Raw genomic sequence first — 13,048 nt, 5'->3', positions numbered from 1 at the left:
CAAAGCAGCTCTTCAGAAATGTGCAAGCAAGCTGTGGTCAAGCATGTGCGAAGCAGGAGGAAGAGATCTCCCACAAGCTTTTCACTGTCCACCAGATGAATCCAAACAATTCAGGAGAAAACAAAAGCTGAAACAAGCTAGTTACAAATAAATCAATGGTAACACTGATGTACCTTTTAATGATTGTCTTTAGATACCATTCTACTTCCAACACTTCAACCATGTAACACTGACTCCACTCCTGTATTAACAGAAGTCTTTTTGATTTGCCAAGTTCTGATCTGCGTATGATCTATTTAACTCGCAAAACAAAAGAGGTCAGTCTCACTAGCCCCCGGTTTCAAAGAACAGCTTGGTTGCCTGTAGCGGCAGCTCTCTCCCCAGGCAGTGGTCCATAAATCCAAAGGAGAGGATGTTACAGCTGGAGACAAGATGGTTAGCGGAGATCAAAAAGATGGATTAGGAAAAGCCAATCAATCTTGCAGAAGGGTAGTGGGACAAGTGCCTCTTTAATGTCCCCTAGGTTTCCTCCATCTGTGGAGGATGATAAGCATTTCTCTAGACTCCAAGAAAGGCAATGTGAGCTACTGCAGTTGCAGCTTCCCCACAGGAACCAGGAAAGCATCCAGCGTTCTGCGTGGCACACGGATGCCCTCTCAAAACCTTCAGCCCGTCAGAAGTTTGCATTCCTCCTCCCCTAGGGTTTAACTTAATTTACACCCCATCTAGAAAGATTCACCAGTACAGCTTCTGTGTCCAGAGCGTGTCTGTACTCAATACACCTGCAAACAGTGGTTGACAAGAGCCTGTGAAAAGCTGAAACCAAAGTAATTCCATCTGCTACAGCAGCAAAGGGCTGCCTGCGGGCCAGCTGAACAAAAGGAAAGATCTCAAGCTCCACAGTCCTGCCAGCTAGTGCCTTCAATCACTTCGCATTTTAAGGTCTTTGCCTTGTGCTCAAATGCTAGTTACACTTTGAGTAAGGAAAAGGGAAAGTCTGCCCCTTGCAATACTTCATATCTTATAGCTGGGCTTCGTTTAATATTACCAGATTCTATCCCAAATCAAGATCGTGTCATTTAGCTTCCACAGCAACAACCAAAGCACAAGTTTTCTTACCAAGTGATAGAAGGACCAGAAGTCGTCTTTGAAGCACCCAATTACTGTTGTTCCCCTAATCAGGAAAGTGTAAGGACATTCACAAGTATACATATATATTAGTATGTATAAAAAGAGATCTCCTGCAGACAACAGCTTGTGTCCGTTCTTTTCCACCCAGACTCGGAGAAGTGGCGAGGGAAGCAAGAGCTACCAAGACTGCACTTTGAAACCCACCTCCCACACAGCAAGAGAGCAGACAAGTTTGATGTAGTTTCAGTAGTTCCTAAGTTTACTGTCACACAAAACTAAACAGAAAACATGGAGGGCATTATGGCCTCCCTAATGGCTACTTAAGGACTTGTAAAGAGAAGAGAGTTTGGTCCAAGATCCAGAATACACTAAAACTACCGAGTTAACAAAAGAAATAGGCATTAGAAAAGATGATCCAAACTGCGCTGGGTGACCTTCATATATCATGAGTACACGTGATCCAGAATTTGTAGACAGGACAGTTGTGGATCTGGTTGCAACAGGGACTCACACTTTCATTGCAGCTACCCAAACCACAAGAAAACCGTTTTGCCTTTGCACACAGCAATTCCAACTGTTGCTACGGACACTGCACAAATGCGAGAGGGAACGGTTCCCATGCTAGCGTGTAGGAGGGGCTGTATAAATATATTAACATGCAATCACTCTGCAGGAGTGTCTAAGGCAACATCCACATGGGACAGTTACAGCAGGATGACCTACTGGCTTTAGTCTGCATAAACCAGACACAGCCCACACATAAGGAAGAAGTAGTTCTATTATGCAAGACAGACTAGTTAAAAAAAAAAAAATCCAAAATGTTTATATTTGAATATATAGGGGAATGCAATTATTTTGGTAGAAGGGTACCTTGCACTGGTATATCCTATCACCCTTCCAGTTCAGTTTTAGGCAATTATAAACTGTTCCCACAACACGACAGCTGGAGGGAGCACGCGGATGCTGTAGCTATTCCAGCAGCTGAAGCAGCACTACGTGTTTGCTTATCCTGGGACAGAGCGGACTGCTTGGCTTTCACTCGAGTCAACAAGAAAGGCGGCCCTAGCATCATTTCACAAACAGTTTAAACCAACACAGCCACCTGTCTCGCCACCGCTTCCCCAAAAGCCACCTCTTGCTTTGGGCCAGCAGCGCCCGTGCACGCACACAGCAAAGTCAGGGAAGGCCTAAGCTAAAACTAAACCTTTTTGGTGTTCTGGCTTAGTTACCTTTCAGCCAGAGCAGTTCACCACACCAGCGTACAAACACGCTGTTGTAAGGGTGAGGGTAGCTTTTAGGCACAACAGCCAGCGGACAGAAATGGCAAGAGTTATTTCTACTTGCAGACGTACCAGTTTCAAACTTTCATGCAACCACGAAGCACAGCCTGTGTTAACAGAAATAACCCTCCCATGCAGCAGTAACTGGAGAGGTGCGGGGAGCAGAAAACAGCCGTACCTGCCAGAAACCATCCACACTGCCAGAGACTTAAACCTTTATGGGATCCCTAAGCAAAGGGTTACTGCTGGTAGAAACGAATACCCAGTCCCAAAACTGCTGTTGCCAAAAGTGGCTACCATGTCTTTCTCAAGCCCACAACCCTCCCACATCCTTGGTGGGTGCTGGGAGAAAGCTCATGGCACAGCCCAGCTGTGCGGTCAGCGTTTGCTGTCTGAACAGCTGATGCCCACCTCCTGCAAGGAAAACTGGCGGGCTAAAGGGGAGCATCCTGCAGCCACTGGTAGGACAACATCAACTTGAACAACCACTTCACGTTCTGTAAAGATACTCAGTCGTGGACAGCTCAGAAATTCCGCTCCTGCTTAACGCACATAAATATTCTGCTATAACAGAAGTCAGCAGTAAAAGCTTGTGTTCTTTCTGAAGCCCGCTGAGCTCCTAAAGAAAGGTGGTTTGCGAGGTACGAAAGAAAAATATGAATGGTTACGGTTTTCCCCCCGTAAGCTTCAACTTGCGCTGCAGAGCAGTGATACAAGCTACACCCGGTGCAGATTCTCAACAGCATACGTGAACTTCCAAGTGCCAACCATTTTTAAGAGCTTCCGTTTTAAAGACTTGTATATGACCCTACAATATTACAGTGTATTCTTCATACGTTGCAGATTGCTATTTCTTCTAATAAGCATGGACGGAGCCAAAGCGAGATGAACACGGACTCCAGTGCAGCTCCAGAGGGTCAGAGGCTGCGCCAGCGCCCGAGCTCCCACTGCGAAGGGCTTTGCTGCCAACAGAGGGGCAAGCGAGAGGGAATCGCCTGCAGCCCCATGCAAATCCAGCTGAGGAATGAAAAAGCAGCCTTGAAAGTCAAACCTTTTAGAATTTCAGAAGTATATGCTGTCAAACACCAATAATTTTGCTGGGCTCTAAGAAGTAAATGACAAATTAATGCCAAAACCTCAGGCAATTGCCCTTCACACTACACAGAAAATATCAAAAAGTTTCTCAATTGCAGAAACGGCATTAAAACCCACTAAGTTTTACTAAGAAACTTATTCAGAACCTTCTGTAGTGTTTTGGGTTTTTAAAGTTTCCAATGCCTCATTTAGCTGTCTTCAGTAGTTCCTCAGATTTTTCATCTAACACTAAACAGTTCTTTCAGTGTAGATTTTTAGGAAACTCTCATTCACTCATGAAATGAAACAAAACAAAATACTCAGAACAGGAACTTTTTCGTTATTCATAGATCTGTTCATATCTATGAAGCCATCATTTCCTGCTGTAAAATATATTCACCCTCTTCCTATGCTCTAAAAATAGCACCTACTCAATTTGTTATCTATAGCAGCGTGTGGCAAATATCACATTTATTCAGTTTTATTTCTTGTTCCTCTTCAGAGTTAGCTTTGTCCTATCTTTAATAATTACTACAAAAGTAAATATATTATGTTCACGATTCCTAACGTGAACCTCTCTTGCTTCAGTTAGAAAGGAGAAAATAAATTAAGCAAAAGTATTTTAAATATGTTGAGACACTTTATGATTATCTGTGATAAATACACTGTAAGGGGAGGGGAAAAAAGCGCCCCACCTCTGGTCCTTGTCTTGATCATTAGGGTAAAAAGCTTTAATCAGACAGTCAAAGGTTAACTCAAAGCAGGAAGAAAAAAAGCAAGGCAGTATGAAAGGAGAAAAAGAAGGAAGAGTACAAAAGCAGACATATGGATGTCTGGGGAGAAGGGTGATTAAATTTCCCATAAATCTTGCATACCAAGGGGTAAGATATTTTGCCTAAATTCCCAGGAGAAACACAATTCAGTCACATATCTGAGACTTGAAAGGATAATCATCTCCATATATATTAAGGCTGCCATGAAGGACAAGAGTTGGAGTTGCATGTGGTGGCATGGATTTCCCTTGGCACACTAAAAGCTTTCAATACTGTGTCCAACTGTAACTGATGGGTGAATTTTAGGTAGATAAATTTGAGTTGCCAGAGCTGGAACTCTGGCCAGGACAGGACCATTAATCCTCACTCATCTGCTGATAGGGGAAAGGGGAAAAAAAAAAAAAAAAAAAAAAAAAGCAGCAATCTTGGACAGCTACTCTGTCTTCCAACAGTTACCCTTCAGATTATTCAGTTGTATGAAACATAAAGAGTACTGCAGTCTTAAGATGCAACACAAGAGAACAACTTTTACTTTTCATACAGAAATACTAGGAAAAAAGTGTATGTTAACTGAACGCATGGTTTATATTGTATCCAACGGGTCAGAGCTTTGAACAAAAGCCAGTCTGAAAACTGAACAAGTACCGATTGTCACTCATGGCAAGTTATATTTCAAAGGGTAAAGCCCAGAAGAAAACTGCTATTCTGCAATAACCACGTGCTGTGCAATTAAACGCTGTACGGTTACGGTGCTCCTTGCCTTGTGGGGCCACCTCACCTCCCAACAGCACATTGCTGGGTTCCCTTTGGCATTTGTGAGAGCAGAAAAGTACAGAAAAATGATGTAATTGTGCCAACTCTGTTATTTGTTTCTGTTTATTTGCTGGGCAGCAGAGAAACCCAAGTACTTTTGAAATGACAGAGTCAATTATTTCCCAGTTTTACACTATTCAGTCTCCCCACTTTGGGTTTTGGTTTGGTGTTTTTTTTTTTTTTTAAGAACTGGGGAAGGCAGAGGGGTGTTGAGAAATCGGAAGTCTGCTGAAGCTTTCAAGCCTTGTCTTCACTAGCGAAGTTTCTATAAGTAATTAGTCATCCCCACAAACATTTCCCAACAAGCTGCATCGACAGCATCTATTAAATCAGAGAAAATCCCCTAACCTCTGCCACCGCTGCCGAATTTCTGGGCGATTACTCAGGGCGTGAGGAGGTTTTGCCTGGCAAAGCCAGCTCAACAGTTTCCTCCGCTCGCCACCCCCTCCTTCGTACCGGCACCGCTGCCCTGGGAAGGCAGCGTGAGTCAGATTGCAGATCAGGGCGGAGGGGGGGCCGGCTGTGAAAACACTGGAACAGTTTTTTCCAGCCCAGATATTTCCAGCGATCCGTTTCACAGAGCCGCCCCACACGCAGCTGCACAAGAGGGTCTGCCACCGCGCCTAGGGACCGCAGGCAGCGGCTGAAGGGACGGCCTCACCGTGCCCTCCAGCACACACCGATCCACGGGAAAAACCACACGCACGTGCAACACGCGAAACTGTTTTCCAGCAGCTCATCCTCTCGGAGCGCGCTGGAGTATGTAGTAAGGAAGAGCTGGATTTGTGCAGGGGAAACAGCAAGAGCAAGTCGGGGGGAAAGGAGGCACGGGACCACCCTCAGCAGCGGCCTGCAGCTCCAGCGGGTTAGGTGCAAGGCGAAGGGACCGATTTAGGTCCCATTTAGGACCTTCCTAAATTGATCTTACCATACTATGCTATGGCGCTCAACTTCAGCAACTGCTCCCACACCTGCTTTTCTCAGAAGTCAAAGCTAAGTCATCAGAAAAACTATTCCCAGTAAAGCCGAGTGACACACACACAAAAGGCACTAAATTCTTAAACAAGGTTTGTTAGTCATCTCTACCGTTGATCTTTAATTTCAAAGGTGACACTCCCTGCTGGGCTGTGATTTTCATTATCACTGCCTGCCCTTGAGCTTTTTGTGCCCAGCACATTCCTTTGGTGACAGAATGGTATCAGCTCTATCACCGACTGGTGGAGACAGAAGGGAGAAAAAAAAAAAAAAAAAAAGAAAAGAGAAAAAGAACCCACACACAGACTCTGCACCCCTCCACCTGTACAAAGTCCAGTATTATCAAGCTTGTATCCCATTACTCCTCAGCAGCCGACACACGTACACCTCTCGCACAGCTGCAGGGTGATGCTGACAACACTCAATTAGCCAACGAGAATTTTTTGCCATTACAGCTGAGTGGAAAGTCAGCAGCAAAGAGGAGGAACACAGACAAACCAATGAATTATTCAAGCCAGACTTATCGTCACAGTTGCTAATTTGGAGGCTTGAGCTTCAGCAGCTCACAGCAGAGGCACCTCACCCTGGTTAAGATGTGCACAGCAGCACAACCAGGACTGTCCCCTCCCGGGACAGAGTCAAGGGCCTGAGATTTCCAGCCTGGAAGATGGGAACAAAATTGGTAGAAGATACCCAGAGCGTAACCCTACTGGGATCCACAGTGTGCCCGTCAGCAGCCTGGGCTGCAGGAGAAGGTCCAAGGCACTATCACAACACAACTGCCCAGTCGAACGGGGAGGGAACACGACACACAAAAAACCGACACACACGGAGGTTTGCAGTTATCTTTCGGGGGAATGCTATCCACAGGAAGATCTACCAGATGAAAAGAGCAAGGCAAGACAGGCAGATGCTTCATTCTGAAACTTGAAAGGACTTGCACACCACTTAATGTGACAGGCAGTGAGTCATTTGCAGCCATCCAGGTGAAGGACACAGTGCCACACCAGCATAAGCCACTCAAAGTCACCACCAGTTCCATCCTCCTCCCATCACCTGGCTGCGCCTCGCCGTCCCTCCTTTGTCAGCACTGACACTTTGATCGCACTGCAAACCCGCTCAGTGCAAGCCTAAAGGAGAGAAGCGAACCACAGTGGCCTCTTACCGATGCACGTGCTACCAGAAAACAGGCTTTTCCACATTCACCAACTTGTACACTGCAACAGGGTGCAGTTTAGCAAACATCGATGCTGGTGACAATAATCAGCTTCAGCAGCAATGAAGCTCCTGTTGCTCAGTTCTGCAGATATGCAAGCAATCCCCCACGGGTGCCAGAGACGTATCAGCAGAACCGTGCCAGATCAGATTGTGGAACTGATCCAGATTTTAAAAAAAACAAGAAACAAAAAACCCCAACCATCCCACACTCCTTTTTTCCCCCCACACACAGTAGGCTGGGACTCCTTAAGCAGGAACTGTTGTCAAGAGGAGTTCAAAGTACAACCTCAGACACCTCACAGATCAGGCAGAACTTACCACAGTCTGAAGGTCTGAAAAATCTCCACGTTTAAACCTAATAAATATTCACATTTAACTATAGTAAAAGTCAGAGACAAGAAAATGAACCAATTTAAGGACAATTGTCTGGCATAAACCTAAACATCTGCAAGTCTACAAGGCGACTTCACCCCTTGTATCCATCAGATCTAGGTAGTAAGTACCAAGTCATGCATATCAATACCTGACGCATGACTACAAATGCCATCCCCTATCGGCGTTAGCCCATTTAGGACCACCTAGATCCATTAACTCTGCTCGCTCACTCATTTCAGCACCGAACATACTTCCTTTATCCAGGCCTGTATCTCACCCGCTACCAAAATTAAAATTTTTAACACAGCATCACTGGTCTCTGACAGCCTAACGCAAGCAAAAAATGGGGCAGGTATGTGGGAGTCAAGGAGTTAAATGGCATACAAAAGAATAAACTCACTTCAGCTCTGATTAAGCAGGGCACTCATAAAAACAGAGGTCAACATCAGAAAATATTTTGTGAGTCATGAGGAGAGATTACTCACCATGCACTATTCAACTTACTCATCACAGTGTGCTATGGACAGAACTGCTCACCATGTATTCATTAGGAAACCGTGGCCTTTCCTTTGAGAAAAGCAGAAGGCGGGGGAAAGAGTCATACTTTCAGTTTTGTATGTAAGCCAGTGGGAGGCTGTATCTGCAACACCAATGCTCTCTCCTCCCACGGCCCTAATTAGACTCGTAGGGAAATACATGTTTCACATCACCCTCCCAGGCTCTTTTAGCATCCCAACGAGCACCAGTTTGTCAGCTGAGCTATTATGCAAACTCAGCAGTCTGAAGAGACCCCACTTTTCCTGTTATACATGAAATAAGCAGCAGTCCTGCAATAAACAGGCACGTTATTAATTCAGGCATCCATTAATACGAGAGATTAGACCCTTAGCCTTTTACGCAGCTACACCGCCACCACTAATTTAAGACGTAGCAAGAGCATAAAAATAGCCAGGTTACTCAATGCAGGGTTACATCACGCAGCGGTGCTCACCGAGCAGCAGGTCGACAATACCACTCAGCCTCTGATATTGGGAAAGATGACTCCCTGCCATGCCTAGTGCTCTCACCAAAAATAATTAGCAAGGACTGCGAGCTTCCCTTCCCCTTTCTCTCCAGCTCTCTTTGGAAAATATATCTCACGGCACACAACAGGAAGCAGCAAGAATGCTGCAAAATAAAACTACTGGAAGTGTATTTCCCCCCACCCCAACCCAGGTATCCCACCTTGCTTCCTAGGAACCAGGTGGCAGAAAGAGTGGTGAAACTAAGAAATGTTCTGCTTACGTCAAACAGAGCCGAGCTCTAAAACCACAACGGTACATATACCCTGCTGCCAACTCAAGGCTGAGCCAACGAGGGAAAGAAAGTCTACAGTTCAGCAGAGTACAATGTTAGCAGGCCAAACACTGCCATGCACAGAGAGGAGGATTTATTTCTAAAGCTCCAGAGTTCAGCTGCTGCCGCAAAGGCCAGAGCTGCAAGCGGCGTGCGTGTGTGTATGCATGCGTGCCCACGCACGCAAGCGCACGCTTCTGTAATATGCAGCGTGATCTTCTCACCAAAACTGCAGGACAGAATATTGATTGGCTCCAGATGAACCATCCACTTCTGTATTACCGTGGAAAAATTCGCAACGCAAAGAGGCCGGTTTAATGGCAGCGCGTTTGGGTATTTCTTAACACACGCAGACAGGACATGTGGATAAGCTCCCCTGCCCGTTGCGTTTACGATTAACTGGAAAAGAAAACCTATGTACTCTGCCATCTTCAGAACCGGATGATCGAGTCTTCCTAAATTAACTAATCCTTATTTCCCGTGCTGCAAACAGCATTAAAATGCATATTTTAAGAGGGGGGTAGTAGGGGGAGGCTGGAGGTTGTGGTTTGTTTGGGGGTTTTTTTTTAAGCCTGTGGGAAGTTTTGTGAATATACATAAAACCATTCCTTCCTTCCAGATTAATCCCTAACCTATGTAATCGTTAACCTCTACTTCACGCAACCCGCTTGGAGTCACAAGTTAATATTTGGCGACACGAAGAAAACCGAACTGGTCATCGTTATACTTTCAGTTTCTGTCAATTTAAGCAGAGCGCGCGCCCGCGAACACACACACACGAATGACAGAGCTGCCCAAACAGGAAAGGCTGCGTGAACCAGGGCGTGCTGGAGGCTCCAGCTCCGGGAGCAGCCGATGAGCACGGCACGCCAGCATACATGGAGGATGTTTGGGAAAGCACAGATACAGCAACAGCACCAAAAGGCAGGCAGCAGATAGGAATACACAGCCATCTCCCCTGCCACAAGCGACGGATTTCTAATCATTCACACACAAGCACGTTACATTGCCAAGCGAGCAACGATATCGGCAGTATCGGCTGCCCCAGCTTGCGCGTCCCGGCATGTTCTCCCTGCAAAGCAGCACACGTACAAGAGCAAAGCCTGAAACGCAAGGAATAACCAACCAACGGTACTCAGGCCAAGTAAAATATAGACAGAGAGAGATTTTTCCCTTTACAAACTGTTCTCAAGGGTGCCACAAACAGGGCGCAAAATTTTTCGGGGATTGGTACAAACCCTACACACACGCACAAAAACCCACCCTCCCAAGCCTTTCGCCTCTCGTGAGATTCTCACTAATGCGAACATGGACATTGTTATCAAGGTCACGCATCTCCCACTCGGGGCTCAGGAGAGGCAGGAAAAAAAAAAAAGTCAGGGAAGTTGAAAAAAAAAAAAAAACCCGCCGCTCACGTAACTGAGCAGGGACAAGTGACATTTTATTTGAAAGCATGCGGATTACGGCTGCCATCCACTGACAAACCTGGCTCGAATTCTGCTCAGGCTAAATAAAAGAGAAGCTGCAAGGGCGCTCGCTCGAGGGGAACCGAGGCACCGGCGCCGAGCCCACCAAGGCGTCCCGGGCAGAGCCCGTCGCCCCTGCCCCCCGTGAGCGCCGCTGCCGTGGGTCTCCGCCGCGGCCCGGTACGGGCCCCCCCCCCCCCACCGGCGGCTCGCGCGGCGTTCATCGCCAGGGAGCCCGCCCGGCTTCACCCCGCTCGAGCCAGCCCCGCTTATCAGCCGGTTACGCGAGCCGAGCTCAGGAAAACACGAAAAACTTTTCATTAAGCAGTCCTCCCCCTCTCCGCCCTTAAGTTTAGTCAACCAATTATAAGAAGAAATGGGGGATTTGAGTTCCCGGGGAGCAGCAGCCGGGGCGCCGGGCAGGCTGCAGCCGGGCAGCCCCGCACCCTCCGGCCGCGGCTTCGGGGGCTGCTCCCGCATGGAAGCGCTGCCGGGGAAACACGGGAGCCGCTGCCGGGAAGGAGTGCGGGGAGCGCTCGGGGCAGCGCCGGCGGGCCGGGCAAGGGCCGGGGCAGGGCCGGGGAAGGGCCGAGCGGGGCCGGGGAAGGGCCGAGCGGGGCCGGCGGGGCCGAGCGGGGCCGAGCGGGCGGCCGGGCCCGGGAGCGGGCGGCGCTGACAGGGCCGGGGCAGGTGCCGGGCCGGGGCCATACTCACGTAGACGGGCAGCGGCCAGGGGTAGACGGCGGGCTCGGCTCCCACGGGCGACTTCAGCCGCAGCTCCAGCCTCTCGCCCATGTCGGCAGCCGGAGGAGGCGGCGGCGGCCCCGCACCATGCTAGAGGGGCCGGCCGGGGTGGGGTGTGGCGGCCGGGCCCGGCCGGGGGCGTGTGCGAGGTGCGGCGGCGCGGGGGGGGGGGGCGGAGAGGCGGGGAGGGGAGGCCGGTGCCGGCGGGGGCGCGCGCTCCCCTCGCCTCCCTCTATTGTCGTTAGCGGCTCGCGGGGCTCTCCGGCGCCGCCGCCATCTTGGGCCGGCGCGAGGCGAAGCACAATGAGGCGCCGGGGCCGGGCCGGGCCCCACCGCCGCGCCAGACGCGGGGGGCGGAGGCGGGCGCGGCCTCGCGCTCCCTCCCCCTGTCCTCAGCTGCCCTCCCCGCGCGCGCCCCCTCCCCGCGCGCGCCGGCGGGGGGCCGGGTGGGGGAGCGGCGAGCGCGTGCCAGGCGCCCACGGGCGGCGCGTGAGGGCGCGAGGCGGGCGGGGGGGGGGGGGGGGGTCACCGGCGCGCGCGCGCGGGGGGCGCGGGGGACCCAGAGCGCGCGGGGCTGGCACGTGGCGTTCGGGGGCCGGGGGCGGGCGGAGCGCCCCGCGTGCCGGCGCCTCGCGCGCAGGTGGCGGGGACGAGGCTGAGGGGCCCGAGCGCGCGGCAGCGCCCGGCGGCACCTGGGGGCCGTGCAAGGCTGGCACACGCGTGTGACGCCCCAGGCTGGCACCTGCGCAGGGGCCGTGCAGGGCTGGCACACGCGTGTGACAACCCAGGCTGGCACCTGCGCAGGGGCCGTGCGAGGCTGGCACACGCGTGTGACGCCCCAGGCTGGCACCTGCGCAGGGGCCGTGCAGGGCTGGCACACGCGTGTGACAACCCAGGCTGGCACCTGCGCAGGGGCCGTGCAAGGCTGGCACACGCGTGTGACGCCCCAGGCTGGCACCTGCGCAGGGGCCGTGCAGGGCTGGCACACGTGTGTGACGCCCCAGGCTGGCACCTGCGCAGGGGCCGTGCAGGGCTGGCACACGCGTGTGACAACCCAGGCTGGCACCTGCGCAGGGGCCGTGCGAGGCTGGCACACGCGTGTGACAACCCAAGCTGGCACCTGCGCAGGGGCCGTGCGAGGCTGGCACACGCGTGTGACGCCCCAGGCTGGCACCTGCGCAGGGGCCGTGCGAGGCTGGCACACGCGTGTGACGCCCCAGGCTGGCTCAGGGCCGTGCAGGGCTGGCACACGCGTGTTACGCCCCAGGCTGGCACCTGCGCAGGGGCCGTGCAGGGCTGGCACATGCGTGTGACGCCCCAGGCTGGCACCTGCGCAGGGGCCGTGCAGGGCTGGCACACGTGTGTGACGCCCCAGGCTGGCACGCGGCGCTCGGGGCCGTGCGAGGCTGGCACACGCGTGTGACACCCCAGGCTGGCACCTGCGCAGGGGCCATGGGAGGCTGGCACACGCGTGCAACACTGCCAGGCTGGCACGAGGTGCTCGGGGCCGTGCGAGGCTGGCACACGCGTGTGACACCGCCAGGCTGGCACCTGCACATGGGGCCGTGCGAGGCTGGCACACGCGTGTGACAGCGCCAGGCTGGCACCTGCACATGGGGCCGTGCGAGGCTGGCACACGCATGTGACACCCCAGGCTGGCACGCAGCGCTCGGGGGCCGTGCAGGGCTGGCACATGCGTGCGACACTGCCAGGCTGGCACGAGGTGCTCGGGGCCGTGCGAGGCTGGCACACACGTGTGACAGCGCGTCATGCACAGGTAACGGGACGAGGCTGCAGTGGCACAGACATGTGACAGCGCCAGGCTGGCACGCTGCACTCGGGGGCCGTGCAAGGCTGGCACACG

The 13,048-nt window shown here is 51.8% G+C and overlaps 1 protein-coding gene across 1 annotated transcript in view; it reads right to left on the bottom strand.

Annotated features, from left to right (window-relative positions):
• The window catches only part of DOT1L (DOT1 like histone lysine methyltransferase), a 65,891-nt gene extending 54,656 nt beyond the window's left edge, over positions 1 to 11,235 (bottom strand). The window contains exon 1 of the mRNA XM_075723876.1: positions 11,155 to 11,235. Coding sequence (XP_075579991.1) covers positions 11,155 to 11,235 — 81 coding nt within the window. The remainder of the gene's footprint in view (positions 1 to 11,154) is intronic.
• Positions 11,236 to 13,048: the final 1,813 nt, after the last annotated feature.

Source organism: Pelecanus crispus, chromosome 20, assembly GCF_030463565.1.
Source record: "Pelecanus crispus isolate bPelCri1 chromosome 20, bPelCri1.pri, whole genome shotgun sequence".
NCBI lineage: Eukaryota > Metazoa > Chordata > Aves > Pelecaniformes > Pelecanidae > Pelecanus > Pelecanus crispus.
Note: the sequence above shows the minus strand (reverse complement) of the source record. Positions and strands in the feature narration are given on the sequence as shown.